General features: G+C 42.0%; 1 protein-coding gene across 3 annotated transcripts in view; it reads right to left on the bottom strand.

Moving 5' to 3' along the window:
• The window catches only part of LOC147428382 (S-adenosyl-L-methionine-dependent methyltransferases superfamily protein), a 108,922-nt gene extending 101,890 nt beyond the window's left edge, over positions 1 to 7,032 (bottom strand). The window contains exon 1 of one of the 3 annotated variants that reach the window (XM_086497228.1): positions 6,879 to 7,032. In XM_086497228.1, the coding sequence (XP_086353354.1) occupies positions 6,879 to 6,938 (60 nt within the window). In that variant the 5' untranslated portion in view covers positions 6,939 to 7,032. The remainder of the gene's footprint in view (positions 1 to 6,878) is intronic. The other 2 variants (XM_086497227.1, XM_086497229.1) reach the window with 2 other exon arrangements.
• Positions 7,033 to 19,390: the final 12,358 nt, after the last annotated feature.

Here is a 19,390-nt window from a genome sequence, read left to right as displayed (position 1 = left end):
AAGCTCCTATGATGTATCGCGGAAATAGCCAGAACCAACGGTTTCCGAGACAAAGCATCTGCCACCACATTCTTCTGTCCCTGCACATGGACAATCTGGAAGTGGAACTGTGACAAGATGTTCGCCCACCGCATCTGTTTTTCCGAAAGCTGCTTCTGTGACAAGAAGTAGCGCAAACTCTGATGGTCTGTAAAGACAGTAAAATCCGCTCCGAGTAGGTAATGCCGCCACTGAGTAAGAGCATGGATAACCGCCAAAAGCTCTTTTTCATAGATCTGTGCTGTCATCTCCGGCCTAGAGAACAAACGGCTCTCGTAAGCTATGACATGGCCGTCTTGCATCAAGACCGCACCCAGACTACGACCACAAGCATCACAATATACTTCGAATGACTTCTCTGTGGGTCCCCACGAAAAAGGTACTCCTTTCTGTGTCAAGATATGCAAAGGGGAAGCAACCTCTGCAAACTTTCGTATGAACCGCCTGTAGTACGAACATAGTCCTAAGAAGCTTCTAACTTCATGGACATTCCTCAAGTCGGGCCAATCACGGATAGTCTCTATCTTGGCCGGATCCATTTGCACTCCTGCTGCTGACACAATGTGTCCCAAAAAGTGTATCTCTGGTAGGAAAATTTCACTTTTCTTTGCATTAATCACCAACTTGTGATCTCGTAATGCCTGAAAGACTTGAAGCAGATGATCTCTGTGTTCTGCCTCATTCTTGGAGAAAACAATGATGTCGTCAAAGAAAGTGCCAACAAATAGCCTGTACTCTCGAAAAATCCTATCCATCATCCGGTTAAATGTCGCAGGAGCATTGGTTAAGCCAAAAGGCATCACCAAAAACTCAAATAACCCAAAAGTCGTCCGAAAAGCTGTCTTGTAGACGTCTCCCGACGCTATTCTGATCTGCTGATATCCACTCTTCAAGTCAATCTTGCTAAAGCACGAGGATCCCTGTAACCTGTCGAGTATATCATCGATCCTAGGAATCGGAAATCTGTTCTTGATGGTGATTTTGTTGAGAGCTCTATAATCGATGCACATTCTCCAAGATCCGTCTTTCTTCAAAACCAACAACACTGGAGAGCAATACGGTGAAGTACTAGGCTGGACAAGACCCTTTTCCAAGAGGTCTTTCACTTGGTTCATAATCTCTTCATTCTTTGCTCGGCTGACACGGTAGGGAGGCCGGTTCGGTGGTGTACTACCAGGTATCAGATCAATGGTATGATCTTCAGGACGAGCAGGTGGTAACTCTCCTGGCAGGCCTTCTGAGAAGCAATCGGCGTGAGAGTGTAGAAAATCTTGGCGTTCTTTATCAAGTTTAGACATATTTGTCCTATCATCACCACTCAACTCTTTCATAAAGATCGAGTAAACAAACAGACTGGATTTCATTAATTTTGAAATGGCCGAAGCCGATACAATAGGGACAGACTCGCCCTTCAGTTTAATATCAAGTACAATTGTTCTGCCCTTTTCTGTAGTCAAAGTCGCTTTTCTCGCCCGATAATCGACCACGGCGTTGTTCTTGTGGTACCAGGGAATCCCTAAGAGAACATCACAACCCTCCAAAGGCATTATGAAGAAGTCCTCATGCCCCAAATACCCCTGACAATGCAGCCGAAGTTTGCCAATGACAGGTGTAATGGCTACGTCCCTGCCGGGTGCCGCTAGAACTGCCTCTGCAAGTGGTCCCATCCGATCGGGAGTAATCTCGAGCCGCGCCGCCAATTCCGGTGAAATGAAGTTGGCCTTGGCTCCTCCATCAAAGAAAATCAGGGCCTCTTGATCTTTCACTTTGCCCCAAGCTCGGCAAAGTTCTGTACTCTCATCCATGGTGTCGGGATCAGTACCCACACAATCTGGAACCAGTCCTGTTTTCATCTTGCCTTTTCGTACACGATCCTCAGCTGCTCTCGAACTCTCAGGCCTTTCGTCGTCCTTGTCATTCTGTTCTTTCTGTGCCTTTTTAGGGCACTTCGCGGAGATATGTCCAGTTTCCCCGCATCCAAAGCACTTCCCCTCCCTGATGTAGCGAGTCCGCTCCTGAGGAGTAAGTCTGGGTCGTGCATCCTTTTTCTCTGGGTTGCTCTTTTCTTTTTCTACTTTCATTCCCAGAAGTCTGTCCGGTTCGTTGTGTTGTGACCTCATCTATGGGGTAGGTCAGACTGCCAGAGTGAATTGCAAAGCCCCGCTTCGCATGACTCATCAACTCCTGAATAGAAGCTAACTTCTGTTCCAAGCAGTGGTCTCGGATCTCTGTAGGTAGACCCAATGTAAACCGCTCAATCTGTTCTCTGAACGAGATCTTCTTGAATGAAGAGGCAGTTAGAAAAGAGTTCCAGACTCTTTCACAGTAAGAATTCACTGTATCGCTCTTGGTCATCCGGAGATGGTTCCAAGCAGCTCGTATATCTCGCTCAAACTCTTGAGTCAACCAAGAAGAAATAAAAAGCCTCTTGAATTTTAGCCATGTAACTGGCACAGTCTTGCTTAATAGAAGCGTGGACCACCAAGTGCGAGCATTCCCCTTAAAATAAGAGGTAGCTCTCCGAATCTTGGAGTGCTCTGAATAGCGTCCTCCCGCGAAAGCGATGTCAAACTGCTGAATAAAAGACAAAGCCTTCGAAGCATCTGAGTATCCCGAAAAAGTATCAAACTTAAGTGCTTGGCCACCTTCCTTAAACTCTCGGACTTTCTTGCTTTTATCTTCGAGAAAGTCATACTGGTTGGCTTTGTAAAAATTCCTCTTGTTTGCATAAAAGTTTCCGTTGCCAGAGTCGACTGTCCGTAGAGAGTCCTCTGTAGAAGTGTCAGTCACTGGGCGAGACCTAGATTTCCTTGCCTTTTTCTTGCCCTTTCCGAAGCGTTGTTTCTTGCTTCGCTTTTTGCCTTTTCTGTCTTCTTCGCTCGAATCTGAGCTGCTAGAAGAACTGTCAGAAGAAGAAGAAGAAGAAGAACTGGGTAGGTCTTTAAACTTGACGCGCTTCTTCAATTTCTTTGCCTTGTCGAATGTCGACTGACGACCCAAATATCCCGGGAAGTCAGTACCTTTGTTCTGCTTTTTGCCGTGCTTTTTGCCTTTCTTTTGCACGTCGAAAAGCTGAGCAATCCGTGCATCAACCACGTTCTCCAGTTCCTTATCCGTATATTTCTTGGAGGCAGAAGGTTTCTTGAGAGCGGGTTTCGGGAGTGATGTTGTGGTTCTCTGCAACTCCATCTGTACCTCTTTCAAAGAGGTTTGGTTCATATATTTTGCCATCTTCGGGTCCTTGGCAAAATTGAGCATCATCTTTGTTGCATCGCCAATCAATTGACGACGCTCCATCTTTCTTTGCTCCGCCTGAGTAGGCCGAGGCGGGCCATACTCTCTGCCTGAATCTTCGTTGTGATCCCAGCCCGCATCTCCAGATGCAGAGGGAGTCGACTGATCATTGCCTGAAGCCATAGGTGCCGCGGAAAAAAATTCGGGGATCGGATTTCCCGTAGAAGAGAAATCGGCCGTGCTCTGATACCACTGTAACAGACTTGGACACTCCAAGTCAAGAATCAACCGCGACAGCACCAAATAACCACTTCAAAACAATTCACAGATCACAATAGATTTGCACTTGCCCGGCGGAGTTCCGTGCCTAGAGATATTGGCCCCAAAGACTGGCGCCCCTTTCGGTATTTCTTTTTGTATTAATCAATCATCAAAGTACAAGAGAGCGGTTAGGGTTTCACTCTCAGACTCTGCGTCCAGATGCTCTGCGAAGTGAGGCCCTCACCACTAATTTAAAGGTTACAAGGGATGCCCAAAATCAGAGCCCCAAAAGCTTTTAAAATCAAAAGCATCAGTTCTCTCTCTCTCTTAGAGAGTCTTTTCTCTTTTTTTATAAAAAAAAGCAAAAGCAAAATTCGCGTCGCTCATAATTTTTCAAAAAAAAAAATTATTTTTTTTTTTTTAATAATCCGCCTCCGCGATTTTCGGAATTTAGGGTTTTTGGCAAAAATTAGGGTTTGCAGGAATTTTAGGGTTTCTACTGTCCGCCACGTCATCACTTTGTGACATCAAGTAATCTAAAGAAATACCGAAAGGGGCGCCAAGGTTTGGGGCCAGTGCTCTCTTGGGGTGGAACTCCGCCACTCCCCGTTGCGTGTCGTGCATCTCTTTCAGTTCAGTTGCTATTGAAGTGCTAAACGTCTGATCAGTTTGTTCTTTTCCGTTGGCACATGGTACCGGTGTTGTGAAAGATTCCTTTTAGCTTGAATGATGGTTCCTTTTACTTTTCCCTCAAGAAAGGGAATGAGAGAGTGCGGTAGAGATGTGTAGAGGGAGAGAGAAAGAGAGAGGCCCACACCATTGCCGATGTGGTATTTGCTTTAATTTGCATAAATGCAATGTACACACATGCAATACCTCGAGTACAGACTCGAATGGTGAATGTCGCCGCGGTAACTCATCAAGACCGGGTTTGATTTGATGCACCTTTGGATCCTTCTTGATGTGGGATTGTTGATGGCCACCAAGGGGTAGATCTGGGACTGAGTTGCGCTCCCGATGTGAGAGGAATGAAGGGCTGAAAGGTGGCTGCAAAAACGCAAATCTATGACGTAAAACGCAGTAGATCTCTCCCATAAAGTAGGTCTAAAATCACAAATCTCAATGACCATGATGATGGAAAGCAATGGAGCACTTGATGCCGGCGAGGGAATGGCCGGGGGGAGGCTGGATGGGCAGCCGAAATACTAGACCGCAACAGGAAACACGCGAAGTCAGATCCGAACCGCTTCCCATTGAGGGAGATGGGTTGAAAAGTGAAAACGTTGGCTGATCTACTAAAACTGCACCGCTATGGCTGAAAACCAAAAATGTTGACAGATCTGGCTCGTATCTGCAGGTGCTAGGGTTGAAACCAAAAACGCTCGCAGATCTAGCTGAAAGCGCTAGGGGCTGAGTTCTAACAAACGCTAGGGTTGGTTCTGCAAAATGTTGGCTAGACTTGTAGCGCTATCTGCAACTTTCTCCAATGAGGGGTCTATTGCTCCCTTTATAGGTGAGGAATGGGGCTTATAAATCTGCAAAGAGCTAGGTAGGGCAAATCGTCTACCATACCCAACAAATAAATCATAAAAATGATTAATTAATAAGCTTGGCCAAGGGGTTCAATTTTGAGTGAAACTGTCACACATCTGCCCATCAGGGAAATCGATCGACGCGGTGAATGGCTCGTTGGATTCCTCTAACCTAGAGCTACATGCACGTCATGCCATACGCCCACCATATTGTATTAACATCTGCCAAAACATGTGTATAAGCCATTTATGCAAGAGGGTTCCAAAACTGGAAAACCTAATCCAATGGACTCGTCTCGACATGCAAGTCCTGTGAACAAACTCACAAAATTGCCAGTACTAATCCTCCTAGGATTCTAAACACTCCCATCTAGGAAGAAGGGGAAAAATGGCTCTAGAAGTCAATGAAGCATGTCCACATGGCACACACAGCCATATGCATGTGACATGGAAATAGTGGGTCTATACCTCTGCATGACCAAATCAACACCACCCACAACTTGCCACGTATAGGCGGCCCAACTCGGAGAGTCACCACCCCCACCATGCCCAACAATGTGGCCAGCCCACATCAAAAAGGCACTTAACACATACATACAACCAAGGGGCCAGCCTACAACCAAGGGCCATGAACAAATATACACACAACCTAGTGGCCAATAGTGGCGCAGCCCACAACCAAGGGTTGTAAACACATACACGCCTCTAGAACCATCAATATACACATCGTGACATCCAAGAGCTGGATATTGCTGGCTCTTTTCTATATTATTTTGTTGCACGTATGTTGGAGAATCGTTTTTTGTACATATTGTACATGTGGCAATGCCATGTAGTGACATGAGAGTATTTATGAGTTTATTTTATGGTCCTTTTAGCTTGGTGTGTCAGGTACATGTACAAACAAGGCTAGTAGGTTATTGTAGGGGCTCGTATGTGTGTAGTTTGATGTGTTTCTTGTATATAAGAGAGATGTGAGTTGTAAGCAAACAAGGGGTAGCTCATTACCAAAATTTTGCACGTTTTTTGTCATTGTGTCTCTTTCATGCTTTTTGATGTAGTGTTTTTCTTCAACTAGCTTTCTCTACGCATAGTCATGCCATGGCAGCTTGCTATTTGCGTCAATTTTTCACATAGCAGTGCATATATTCAAAAATCAGTGTCTTCAAATATTTCATTGCAAAAAATGCAGAGAATTTCTTTTGGAGTTGAGGTTTAGCAGATACAATCTATTTTTCGCAGGGTGCAAAGTGCATTGGTCCGCATGTGCTATAATTTTATGCCAAGGAAGGTGCTTCCTAATTTCCATGGTGATCTTTTTGGTGGACGTGTGCTTGTAAACTCCCAAGGAATCGCTTGTCTTTGAGTTATGGTTTTGTGAGAGTTCTTTTGATAAGGTTTGTGGCGATGATTTCGTACGTTGAGCACTATTGGGAGTTTTTGTTTTCCCAACAACATTAACTCTCCTTTGATATGCCAATCAAGGTTGCATTGCCATCACTACAAACCCTGTGTTTCCTGCTCAGATAGAGTTATTTCAACAAAAATATTGTGGTCTCTCATTAGCATTGTATCGGTATCTAAGCTCCCCCAGATCCAACCATAAATTCCCTTACGTGGCACAAAACGCTCGATCGAGTCGAGTCCTCCAAAGTGAGTTTGATGAGCCCCTAGACTGTTTAAGAAGCCACTCTACGCAAGTATCTGCTACAATTAATGCTAAGAACCGTACATACATATACATCGCACACATTAGCTGTAGAGGCGCACACAGATGCACGCGCACGCGCGCACACACACACAAACGAGTACCTTGGGGTTTTGGAACTGAATGAGCTGAGAAATGCTCGCTTCGAGCTGTTTGAGCTTCATAGCGACAGAGGACCAAAGAGTTGGCGAGTTGTGACGAGCGAATTGTCACTAATGTAGTGTTGGAAGGTCATTCTTATTTGCCAAGGGGACCACAAGAAGATTTAGAAATTTTCTCATGCAGGAAAAGGGAGCCTTTTTCAGTGTTTTTCATACAATACAAAACATCATGAGCTTCTCTTCGGGAAGCACCACATACCTAGCTAGGTACGATTGGGAGCAGGGGACCCCCAGCCCCCCCACCAGGCCGGCAATCGTACCTAGCTAGGTATGCCGTGCCTCCCTCACAGAAACTCATGATGTTGAGGTAAATCATAATGTAGGAATTATTGTGAGAATTTGTTCAAAACTTCTTGTGGACGTCCATCTTGAAAAACTAATCTCGAGAAACCCAGAGATCAGTTCTTCTTATTCATATTTACATAAGGTCGTGCACTCAAGCATGTTGGTTAAGGCGTTGACCTCTTCACTCTATGGAGGGGTTCAACCTTCGAATCATAGTCTCGAGAGAGCATCTCTATATTAATTTTCCAAGGTGCATCTCAAGATTATTTTTCCCTCAAAGTTTACATTTTATCCTGTGATGAGTTTTTGACAATAATCGGTGCCCATTAAGCGACAAAGCGCCTTTGCATTGGGACCATTATCCCATACCCAACATCCCATGGCAATAATCAATCCCCATCAAGCGACAAAGCACCTTTGCATTGGGACCACTAAGCATCCCATGGCAATAATCGGTCCCCATTAAGCGACGATTCACGAAGCACCTTTGCATTCCCATGCCCAGCATATCATGGCAAATAAAGAAGAGAGCCTATGAATGAAGATTTTTGAAGCTTATTCTTATAAGCCTCTATGCCTCCAAATCCTACTCTGATTTGTTTCTACTAGTTTTTTGGCATGCATAAGGCCTTGGGAGGCTCCTATGAGCACTTGTGGGCCATTGGATTAGCCCAACAAGGCCAAAAGGGTAAAGTCGATGTTTTTTCCTATTTTTGATGGAGTGTTAACAAGAGGCAACTAAAGCATCCACATTGGATTAGCCCAACAAGGCCAAAAGGGTAAAGTCGATGTTTTTTCCTATTTTTGATGGAGTGTTAACGAGAGGCAACTAAAGCATCCACATGCTATCTTATTGGCATAAATTCTATCAATCCTAGGGACAATATAAGGTCTTACAAAAAGCTGTCTATACTTAGTCTAAAAAATATTAAATCCACGTCCTAAATTCTATCTTCCACATCTCTCGTGCACATCATTGTGCAAGGGTTGCATATCCTCATGTCACCTGCTACCTCTCTCCTAGAGAACATGGTCCTATAAAAATGACTGTAAGATATGTATAGGACTCTACACAATCCACCACATCTTGACTATAAATAAACGTTGGTGTTGATGCCCTTATCCATTTGTATTGTGGTGTTAAATATCATCACCTTGGTCTTGCCAAGATCCATAAACAAATCTTCATTCTATGCATTGCTTCATAATGAATCTAACTATATATGTAGCCCTATGACGAGTTTGCAATGAGAACAATATCATCCACATAAAGCAACAAGGGTACTCAAATGCCTAGTAATTGTGCACCTCTATCACCCTCTTTGCCATATATAGTCTGATACCTCATCGATATACCACCAAAAAGTGGAGAGAGTAGACATCCAGGAGCACAACTTATTGAAGCTTTTTGAGGTCCACAAATATGTTGTTCCACTTTGTGTAAGGGAACCCCTTCCCTAAATATAATGAGCTTCTTTGCCTAGCCTTGCCCTTTTCATGTCTTTGGCATGCATGCAACTTAGCATGAAGCAAACATCATGTCCTAAATGTGAAGGTATGCCCCAACATGAGAGAGCTCATCTTTATTTGTGGCCTTCTTTGCAAGTTTCACCTTGCATGGAATCAAGGATAGGTTCTCCACAATGCCTCACTCTTTAAGAAACTAAAAAATAGTATTGCAAGCCTTAATGATGATCCCAACCTTGTCACAAAAAATTTGCATGTCACCCTCACAAACCATATATTGCCAATCTGTGCATCAACTTGTTGTGGACGATCACTAATGCGCTTCCTACTAGGTGAATACGAGATGGAAATCACATCACATGTGTGTGCATCAACTTGTTGTGGATGACTCATGGAAGATCACTAATGCACTTCCCACCAGGTGAATGCGAGATGGAAATCACATCACATGTTTTGATAGAATTGGTGAGAAGTTTGACTCAATTTTCTTAGCTTGAATCACCACACACCTCTTGAATAAAGTTTTCAACATACAATAACATAAATGTGTGTGAGTAGTACATGAAGTAGATATGTAAAAGTGAGTGAAAAAGACAAATCACTTTGTGGCTTTTACTCATTGTGTGTGTGCACCACCCGAATGGAAAAGTGTTTCAATGGATGTGAGTGTGCGCTTGCATTCTCTTGCACCCATGGGTGTCTCTTTCAAGTGCACAATGGTGTTGCCAAGATTTGGAATTTCGGCTTCCTTCTCTTGCATTTTACTTGGAGATTTGCAACCTCTATCTTCGAAGAGGCGATTTTTTCTTGTAAAGCCAATGTGTGGTGTTGAAGTGCCTAACATTGGTGCATCCACCAATGCAAAGCATCAATTTTGCATATTGACAATCACTTGCAATAACCTAGCATGCCTCCCTTTCTTTTGGGAACTTATTAAAGATATGTCAACAGGATGTTGCATGTTGGATAAAAGTGACTCACAAGGATGTACATAAAAAAATAACCATCCACCCAAAGGTGAACATTAGTGTCTCCAATAGCATGATGTTGTGACAATCTCATGCGCATGTGTGGCCTTCGATGCAAACTCCATGAGCAAGAAAATTTTCAATCTTGTGTGGTGTACGGAGTACATCAATCGAGTGACAAGGTTTGTGATATCATTGAGCACTATGGTAGTAGATCTAAGGAAGCAAAAGGGAAGCCAATGTGGGAGAGAGGTGGGAGGATTTTTTATTTTATTTTTTTTATTTTTATTTTGGGGGGGGGGGGGGGAGGAGAGTGGGATAATTTTTTGGGAGGGTAAAAGGAAAACAAAAAAGGTGGTCTTCATGTGAGTGTAAGTAAAAAAAGGAGTCAAAAGTGGTATTTATGATATGCATATATATTGGGGAAAACCGTCAAGAAAAAAAAGGTGAAATCAAAAAGTTTGAAAAACCTTCATTACCACGTTAAATTTTCAGCGAAATTTTGAAATTGGAAATTTTGAAAGTTGAAAGCTTTATCATAGAATTCAATCTTGGTATTTGTGGAGTCTTAGAGATGTAAAATGGTATATCATCGAAAAACTCATGAACCCTTCTTCCTTGTATGAAGACATGGTACAATATTTTGGTGTGTGTAGCATCAACCATACCATAAGTAGGGTCTTGGGCTCATGAGGTATCAAGAAAATAGAGACTTGACTCACTTGATCAATTTCAAGAGCCCCTCACTAAGATATGGTTATTTGGCATATTGGTGACATCCACAATATTGTACGAGGTAGACATTTGGAGACCTGGTCTAGACCATTGAGTCAATCTAATCGGATGCATGAAGGAGGGATATGGAGAGACCACTAATCACAATGATCTCTAGGATAATCTGATGTAAGGTTGTAGTGCAACATGAGGTCACCAAAAGCTACACCAATTGGGGTCAAGGCACTGACTAGATCAATATCCTACATACATGGCTTGTTGGGGAATGGCCATCAAGTCATCTGTATAGCTTATCACAAGAGAGACTCTCAATGCTGGTATGCATAGATTTTGTCCTTGTTTTAGCTGCATGGCTTCATTATGGAAAGCATCAACCTTTTAGTACTCCTTAGACGAGATTGATGCATGAGGCAAGGACCCATGAGAGAGTTCATGTGATGATACTTGCACAACTACCCATAAGCTTCTTTATAGAGGAGGATATTGATTCCACGAGGAAACAACCCATGAAAAGAGTTTATGTGATGGTACTTACACAAGGGTAACCCACATTAAGGAGATCAAGCTTTCAGAGATGGGATCTTGCTTAGCTCTATTGACTTACTTATAATTTGCTAGCATGTTAGTATTTGTTAGTTCTCTTTTATATTTCCTATATTGGACTTTTTGACTATATTCAAGATGTTGATGTAATTTTCTAGTCTCAAAGAATTTTGTAGAAGTAAACAAAAAATATCTTGTCGTTCTCTCTCTCTCTCTCTCTCTCTCTCTCTCTCTCTCTCTCTCTCTCTCTCTCTATACTATCTACTATCTCTCTATTTTTTATGAAATGATATGAAATATGGATGTAATTTAGTCTTGGCCTTTCGTAGTCCCTTTGTAGACTTCATTAATGTGTTGACATTACCTCAATGATGTACACCATACTACACCAACAGTATAGCACAAGATGGAGATAGGTAGATTAGATATCATGATTTATACACTATACATATATCCTTGCATTATGAGCCCCTAGGATTAGAGCTTGATCCCATTCCATCATGGTCAAAGTAGCATCCCCTCACTTAGTGTATACTCTAGATTGAACTAACATTACCTTATCAATTTGATATAGTCTTTCATTTTTAGTTCATCTTTTCCCTTTTTTGGGATAATAGAGGATATACCATAATTGTAGTTTATTTATCTCATAGATACAATTTGGCCTTTTGATCTCTCTCTCTCTCTCTCTCTCTCTCTCTCTCTCTCTCTCTCTCTCTCTCTCTCTCTCTCTCTCTCTCTCTCTCTCTCTCTCTCTCTCTCTCTCTCTCTCTCTCTCTCTGCTACCCTATTTGTGCCTTGTGTGCCTCCCTCAAGGTACAGGGAGACCTTGTGGGGTAGGCGTTAACGCCTAGGTAAGGCCTAGCAAAAGGAGAGCTCGCTTCTACGCAGGTTCGCCAGAACATGACAAGCAGCTCAAGTACTGAGCGCAAAAAATCAAGCTCCTCGTGTCCAAGTTCTCAGCTTGTCAAGGCTCGTCAGCTCTTCGGGGCTCGTCAGCTTGTCAGGGGTTGATAGATGTATTCTTTTTTGATTCATAGATATACTATGAATTTTGTCATAAAAACCTAATATCTCCTCTCCCAAATGATTTTCTCATATTAAACTGATCATTTAGTATGGGGAGATACCAAGGGGAGAAAAGGCTAGATATTGGAAAGGTTGCCAGACTTGTCTCAACAGGGGATCCAAAGGAGGGGAAATGGGGATTTAAATGGGGATGGTCTGCTAAAGAGCAAAGTGCACCAGTGGAGTTTAAAAGACCCTTAGGTTTAACTCCATTAAAGACTTCCAAAGGCTAAAGTTCCAAATTTTTACTCTAAAAGTCCTAGGCCATGGGAACTGCTCTTAGTGACTAAAGTGTTGAATGCTAAAGTCAACAAAGTGGCAACAGGGAAAGGACAGAAGAGTGAGCAAGATGGGAAAGAGACAACACACACACACACTCTCTCTCTCTCACACACACAAACACATCAATTTACCTTTACACCTAAAAGCAAATTGGACACATGTCACGCATGCAGGAAAACCCCCCATTCTTGCCTGAATCCTATTGGATGGACATAGAGGTGGACCAATGAGGGCTCAACTAGTGTAAACTAAATTTCTTATTTTAGAAATGCTTGAAAAAAGAACCAATGAGATTTAGTCTCCCAAAAAGACTATTGGACAGTCTAAAGGTCCAATGAGAAATAAGCATCCCACAAAATTTGCTTAATTCCTATTGGCCAGAAGACTAAAAGGTCCAATAAGAATTTAGATAATTAAATTAATTTTTTAAGCTTTTACAAAAAGGGGAAAAGGTTGGACACTTTTCACAAGGCTCTTGACTTGGCATCTCAAATGCTATTGGCTAAGCTTTTCAAGGGCCAATAGGATGCCAGCAAGAGTAAATTGGAAAAGGGATCGCCCAAGAAGAGAGAGAAGTCTCACTTTTGCCTAACAAAATTACACTCACACACTCACACAACTCATGTGTAGAGCAAGAAAGTCATCTCCTTCTCCAAGCTTAAATGGAAAGCTCATCTTCTTCTTCAAGTTTTGGAATGTAAATCCAACCAAGAGCCAAGCTTCAATGCCATGCTTCTCTCCTCTATTATCTAATTCTAAGCTAAGCTAAGCTACAAGAGTAATTAAGTGAGAAAATAATTCTTTCTTGTAAGAATACTCCTTCTTCCTCTAGATCCACTCTCATATCCCACTAGCTCTCACCATCTTCGAAGGTGTGTGAGGTCTTGGGTCTGAGACCATGAGGGAATTGATGTTATGTGTTATCACGTGTAAGTTTGGTGCATGAAGCTTGCATCTTCATTGCACCAACGAATTTTTATCAAGGAACACAAAGAATTATATTGTACAAAATCTCTCTTAAAGGGAGAAGCTATAATACAAGTGCCTAATGGAGGGGGGACCTGTCCATGTAAATCCGGTCCTCAATAGTTGTCACTTGTTCTATTTCTCTCCCTCTTTTAAGTATTGTTATGCCAAACTAATTAGGTGTTATGCTAATGTTGTTATCTCCAACCAAGCACTCTTCTATGCTCATTAGGAACTTGCTCTTAATGAAATGCTCACTATGCTAAGTTATTTTCCGCTATTTACAAGCTATTTAGACCATCAAATGTTACAATTTTTTTGATTCAACTCTCAAATAGAGGTTCAAGGTGCTCTCAAAGAGGGCACTTTGAGCCCTAGGGCATCCACTAGGGAATATGTAAGATAGCACATGCGAACAAAGTAAGGGATTTATAATTAGGTACATTTACAAAAAAATGCACTTATACAAAGGGTTTTTTAATTGAGAAAGTGAAAATTTTCATACATAAGGGCTAGTTTTTATACAAAAATGCATACATAAGGGGTACATATAATACTTGAAAATATACAGGTTTTTGATTGTTTAAATACCTCTTGTTTGCACATGCTATATGCAATTTTTACATTGTGGACTCCCCGAGCTTTGAGCAGAGTCTGGAAACATATTTGAAGCAGAGCAGAGTATGGAGATACTTAAGGAATTCTACTTAGAGTAGAGTCTGGAGGCATTTGCATAGCACACCCAAAGTAGAGTTTACACTCACAGATTTTTCGAGTTTATGAATGAAAAATTCCCAGAGGACCCCTCTGAGAGCACGACCAACTTTCACCACAATTCTAGCAGCCCCCAAAAAACTTGACCGCATCATTCAACTTCAAGCGGCTCTCGATCGAGTCATGGAAGAAAATCGTGACCTCAAAACTCGCCTTAGCGAGCTAGAGGCACGATTTGGTTCCATGGTCGATCTTGCAAACAACAAGGTTAAGCAAGTCGAAGCGAAGGTGTCCAAAGCTCACTCAACGACCATTGCCAAGGTGCAGACTTGTGTGGCAATGGAGCTTCGCGACAACGACTACATGAACAGAACACCCTCAAGGTTTGGATCGGTGGGCTACCTTCACCATGGTGCACCACCAAGGATACCCTCGAAGAAGCACTTATTAAGCTCAACGACCTTGTTCAACCAGTTAACGTCAAGCTAGAAACCATCTTGGATTAATGATAAACATAGGCATGTGCCCCCCGAGAACTGTGTTCTCACTTTCAAGGATAAAGAGGAATGGATTAAGCTGCTACGCCAATCGCACCTCCTCAAAGGAACAAATGTATGGATAATTGAGGAACTGACCACAAATCAGCTCAAATTTAAAAAACGGGAACTCATGAAAGTGCATGAAGTGCGCAAGCAAGGTAAATGGGTCGTCTATATGTTGGGGTGGTAAAGCCCAATGTGCCGCGCCTAAGTGTTGGACGGTCGGAGACTACCAGGAACTAACACATAAAAGAATAAGGACTCATAACCCTAACACTATTGTGTTTGGAGTCCACCCAAACTTGTGTCTCCTCTCTTCTCCATTGTTGCACACACACACACACACACGCTCTTGCACGCGCTCTTCAACTGGTATCAGAGCTCAGGGATTGGGAGCACCATTGGAGCTCAACATAGAGGCAAGCGGAGAAGCATCAAAAACAGCAACACGTTTTTTGCAGATCTATTTTGGCCTACCAAAATGTTTTCATTTAAACCAATTCCCAAATTCTTGACCGGTTTTTTGTCCTCTTCAACTTTGCAGAAGAAAGTTTTCTTAAAATCTTCACCAATTTTGAAATACGTCACTAAGACTGCCTGTAGGTCGTGAAGTAGAAGCTACAGATATTTACAGATCTGTTTTGATCTGTAAACATAGCTTATTTCAAGTTCATTTCCGTAACCCCAAACCATTTTTGCGTGGTCTACAACTTTGCAGAAGGAAGTTTCTGCAAATTTTGCAGAGTTTGAGAGATATTTAGTTCAGAAAACAGGGTGGTCTACCCTCGTCGATTCTTCTGCGTACATGTTTTCGTTGTAGACTATTTCTGCAATGTCTGTCACATGTATATTTGATGTAAGGTCTTGAGGGTCTGTTATATCAGACAAACCGCCGCAGCAGTTTACAGAAAAGGGTTTCTGTGGTTGATGTAAGATCTTATGCGGTTTATGTATTGTGATGGAAATATGCAAAGCCTATTGTTGAGGGTCGTGGTGAGGTTTTATTGAGCTGGGGGATTCTCAAATGTGGAGATTCTTTGGGTGATACAGGTTTTGGAGGGAGCCCCCGACATCCCCATAGTTTCGGCACCGACATAGGATGTATGTTTATGCGGTTAGTGCAGTATTGGTGTGCATCTGTTGACCCGCCATTGTTGGCATTGCTGTCGTTTTTATGCGTACGCCTTTGACAGTGTTCAGTTGGTCAAAGACACTCCTCTAGAGTTGGAGACATTGACAGTAGTGACAGTTCTATGAGATTTTATCATGCCGGTTTAGCCACTTTGATCAGCATTTTAGTCATTGTACACATTTGTTTTGGGTTCAGAAGTCAGTTTTGCAGGGGAGACTCTGTGTTCCTTGTCGAGTGATGGCTTCATCATCGGAGAACTCTTTGTTCAACATTGAGAAGTTAGATGGCACTAACTTCCCAGTTTGGAAGGAACAAATTTACAATGTCTTAGTATAGAAGACGCAGATCCGGCCGATAAAGATGAAAGGGATAAAGCCCGAGGATATGGATGAGTATGATTGAAAGGAGTTGGATGAGCTTGCCATGTCCACCATCATGCTGACTTTGTCAAAGAATGTGTGAACATGGAAAAGACTAGTTATGCGATGTGGAAGAAGTTATGTGACCTGTATGAGAAGCAAAGTGCAGCATCACAGGTTTATTGGCTAAAAATGTTAGTTGATTTGAAGATGGATGAGGCCACACCCATGTGCAGCCATCTCAATGAGTTCAACACAATTTTTAGTTAGCTTTCTGCACAGGGGTCAATTTTGACAATTCGCTAGTTACGATGCCAAAAAGTTGGGATACTTTTCGCACAGCCATAAGTAATTCAGGACCTCCTGATGGTTTAACATGTGTTGATGTTGAGGGCAGTTTGCTTACTAAAGAGGTTAGCAAGAAGAATCTTGATACTTCTCGTGGTACTAGCAATTCTCTCATTGTTCATGGTCGATCACAAGAAAAGGGAAAGCAGAATCAGAGAGGAAAATGTCGTAGAAAATCACGTGTCTGAAAAGACATTGAGTGCTATCATTGTCATAAAAAGGGTCATATGAAGAAAAACTGTCGAAAGTGGAAACAAGAGAAAGGTAAAGACAAGAAGTCGGAAGAAGGCAAGACTAAGGAAGTAGTATAAATATTGAAGAGATCAACAATGTTTTTGTTGAAGATTCTGATGGAGATATTTATCTCACATCTGCCATGGATTCAACATTTTTGGTTGCCATTGATGACTATGTTTTACAGGATTGGGTTATTGACTTAGGTGCATCGTTTCATGTGACTCCTCACAGAGAGTGGTTCAGTACATATGATGCAGCCCGTAAAGGTCGTGTTCGTCTTGGCAATGCTTTTGCTTGCGACATAGTTGGTGTCGACGATGTGCAGCTGAAATTTCAGAATGGTTCTTCATTCATGCTCAAGAATGTGAGACATGTGCCGAAGCTTACCAAAAGCTTGATTAGTATAGGACAATTGGATGACACAGGATATTACTGCACATTTGGTGATAGTTTGTGGAAGATCACCAAAGGTTCTTTACTGGTAGCACATTGTTCAAAGTCTAGGACTTTGTACGTGCTACATGTATCCAATGTTAAAAACCATGTAATTTGTGTAACCGAGTAGCCAAGTGTCTCTTTGTGGCATCGCCGGTTAGGACATATGTCTCAAAAGGGAATGAAAATTTTATCTCGTTTTGGTTATGTGCCTGGCTTCAATTTCTCAGACTTTTCAGTTTGTGAGCATTGTCTTTATGGTAAACAAACACAATCACCACACAAAAGGGAAAGCACTCAAAAAAGTGAGCCATTAGAGTTAGTGCATAGTGATGTCTGTAGACCTATTCCTAACGTATCCATGGGAGGCTCAATGTACTTTGTTACATTCATTGATGACTTCTCAAGGAAAGTGTGGGTATATCCTCTCAGGAAGAAGGATGAAGTTCTTTCAAAATTTCAGAATTTTGCGGCATTAGTGGAGAATCAGTCTGGCAAGAAAGTAAAGTGCTTGAGGTCAGACAATGGTGGTGAGTATGTCACTAAAGCCTTTCAAAATTTTGTGATTCTGAAGGCATCAAAAGAGAGTTGACTGCTCCATATAACCCTCCACAAAATGGTGTTCCTGAGAGGATGAACCGTACCATATAAGAGAAGTTACGTAGCATGTTTTCTAATGCAGAGTTGCCTAATGGATTTTGGACGGAAGCGTTAGCAATTGCTGTCCATCTTATTAATAGATCTCCTAACAAGGCTTTAGATGAGAAGGTACGTGAAGATATTTGGTCTGGGAAGCCACCTTCTTACAAGCATCTTAGAGTCTTTGGTTGTGAAGCGTATTGCCATGTTACAAAGGAGTTTCGAAGCAAGTTGGCTCCTAAGTCAAAGAAATGCATATTTCTTGGCTATGGCAATCGTGGCAAGATGGGATTTCGGTTATGGGATCCTGAAGCTAAAAAGATAGTTCGCAGTAATGGCGTATACTTCAATGAAGAAAAGATGCATAAGAAGTCTGTGCATACAGTGGAGATCAGGAGAGTTATCTTCCAAGAAGATGGAATTGGTACCTAATGTCAGACAACAAGTACAGAATCTTCTTGCAATACAAGATGTTGCTGAGGGACAAATGGCTTAAGCAGTTATTAGAAGGTCTACAAGAGTTTCAAGGCCTCCTGATAGATTTACTCCCTCATTGGACTACATTATGTTGATAGATTTCGGAGAGCCTTCCTGCTATAAGGAAGCCATGTCAATGGATGACAAGGCAAAGTGGGAGAAAGCTATGCAATCAGAAATGGACTCGTTGCATAAGAATCAAACTTGGAAGTTGGTTCGATTGCCTAAAGGTAAAAAGACTTTACCATGCAAATGGGTGTACAAGCAAAAAATTTCACCTTATGATGATAAACCCAAGTACAAGGCACGACTTGTTGCTAAAGGATTTAAGCAGCAACAGCAGGGTATTGACTTTGATGAATTCTTTTCTCCGGTTGTCAAGATGACTACTCTGCGGTGTGTACTTGCGTTGGTTGCTAAAGACGACACGAAACTTGACCAGATGGATGTCAAGACGACGTTCTTGCATGGTGATCTTCAAGAAGAAGTTTATATGCAGCAGCTAGAAGGTTTTGTTGAGAAGGGCAATGAAGACTTGGTGTGTCAGTTAGAAAAGACTCTTTATGGTCTAAAACAATCATCAAGGGAGTGGTATCGTAAATTCTACTCGTTCATGCTCTCTCAAGGCTACAAACGTAGCAATATGGAACATTGCCTCTACACTAAGCGAGCTAACGATGGTAGTTTACTAAATTTGGTCCTTTATGTGGATAATATATTAATTTCCGGGAAATGTAGGGATGAGATTTTAGCCTTGAAGTCAGAGTTACATGCAAACTTTGAAATGAAAGACATGGTTGAAGCAAGCCATATCCTTGGCATGTGCATTAAGCGAGATAGATGCAAGAAATTGGTCTATTTGTCTCAATCTGAGTACATTGCTAAAGTGCTCAAGCGTTTCAATATGGAAGGGGAAGGCATTGAGTACTCCATTGCCTCCATATGTGAAACTTTCTAAAAATGATTGCCCTAAGTCTGAAGAGGAAAAAGCTAAAATGGCACAAGTGCCTTATCCATATGCAATTGGGAGTTTGATGTATGCTATGATTGCTACACGTCCTGATATTGCTTTTGCATTGCGAGTTGTTAGCAGATATATGTCAAATCTAGGCAAGAAACATTGGGAGGCAGTGAAAGGGGTTATGCGATATTTGAATGGTACAAAAGGCATGTGCATTTTCTTTGGAAGAAAGGAAGCATGTGTAATTGGTTACACGGATGCAGATTATGCAGGAGACTTGGACAAGAGAAGGTCCACTTT

Source organism: Adiantum capillus-veneris, chromosome 23 (assembly GCF_014529385.1).
Source record: "Adiantum capillus-veneris isolate H3 chromosome 23, ASM1452938v2, whole genome shotgun sequence".
NCBI classification, from domain to species: Eukaryota; Viridiplantae; Streptophyta; class Polypodiopsida; order Polypodiales; family Pteridaceae; genus Adiantum; species Adiantum capillus-veneris.
This window is presented reverse-complemented; position numbering and strand designations above follow the sequence as displayed.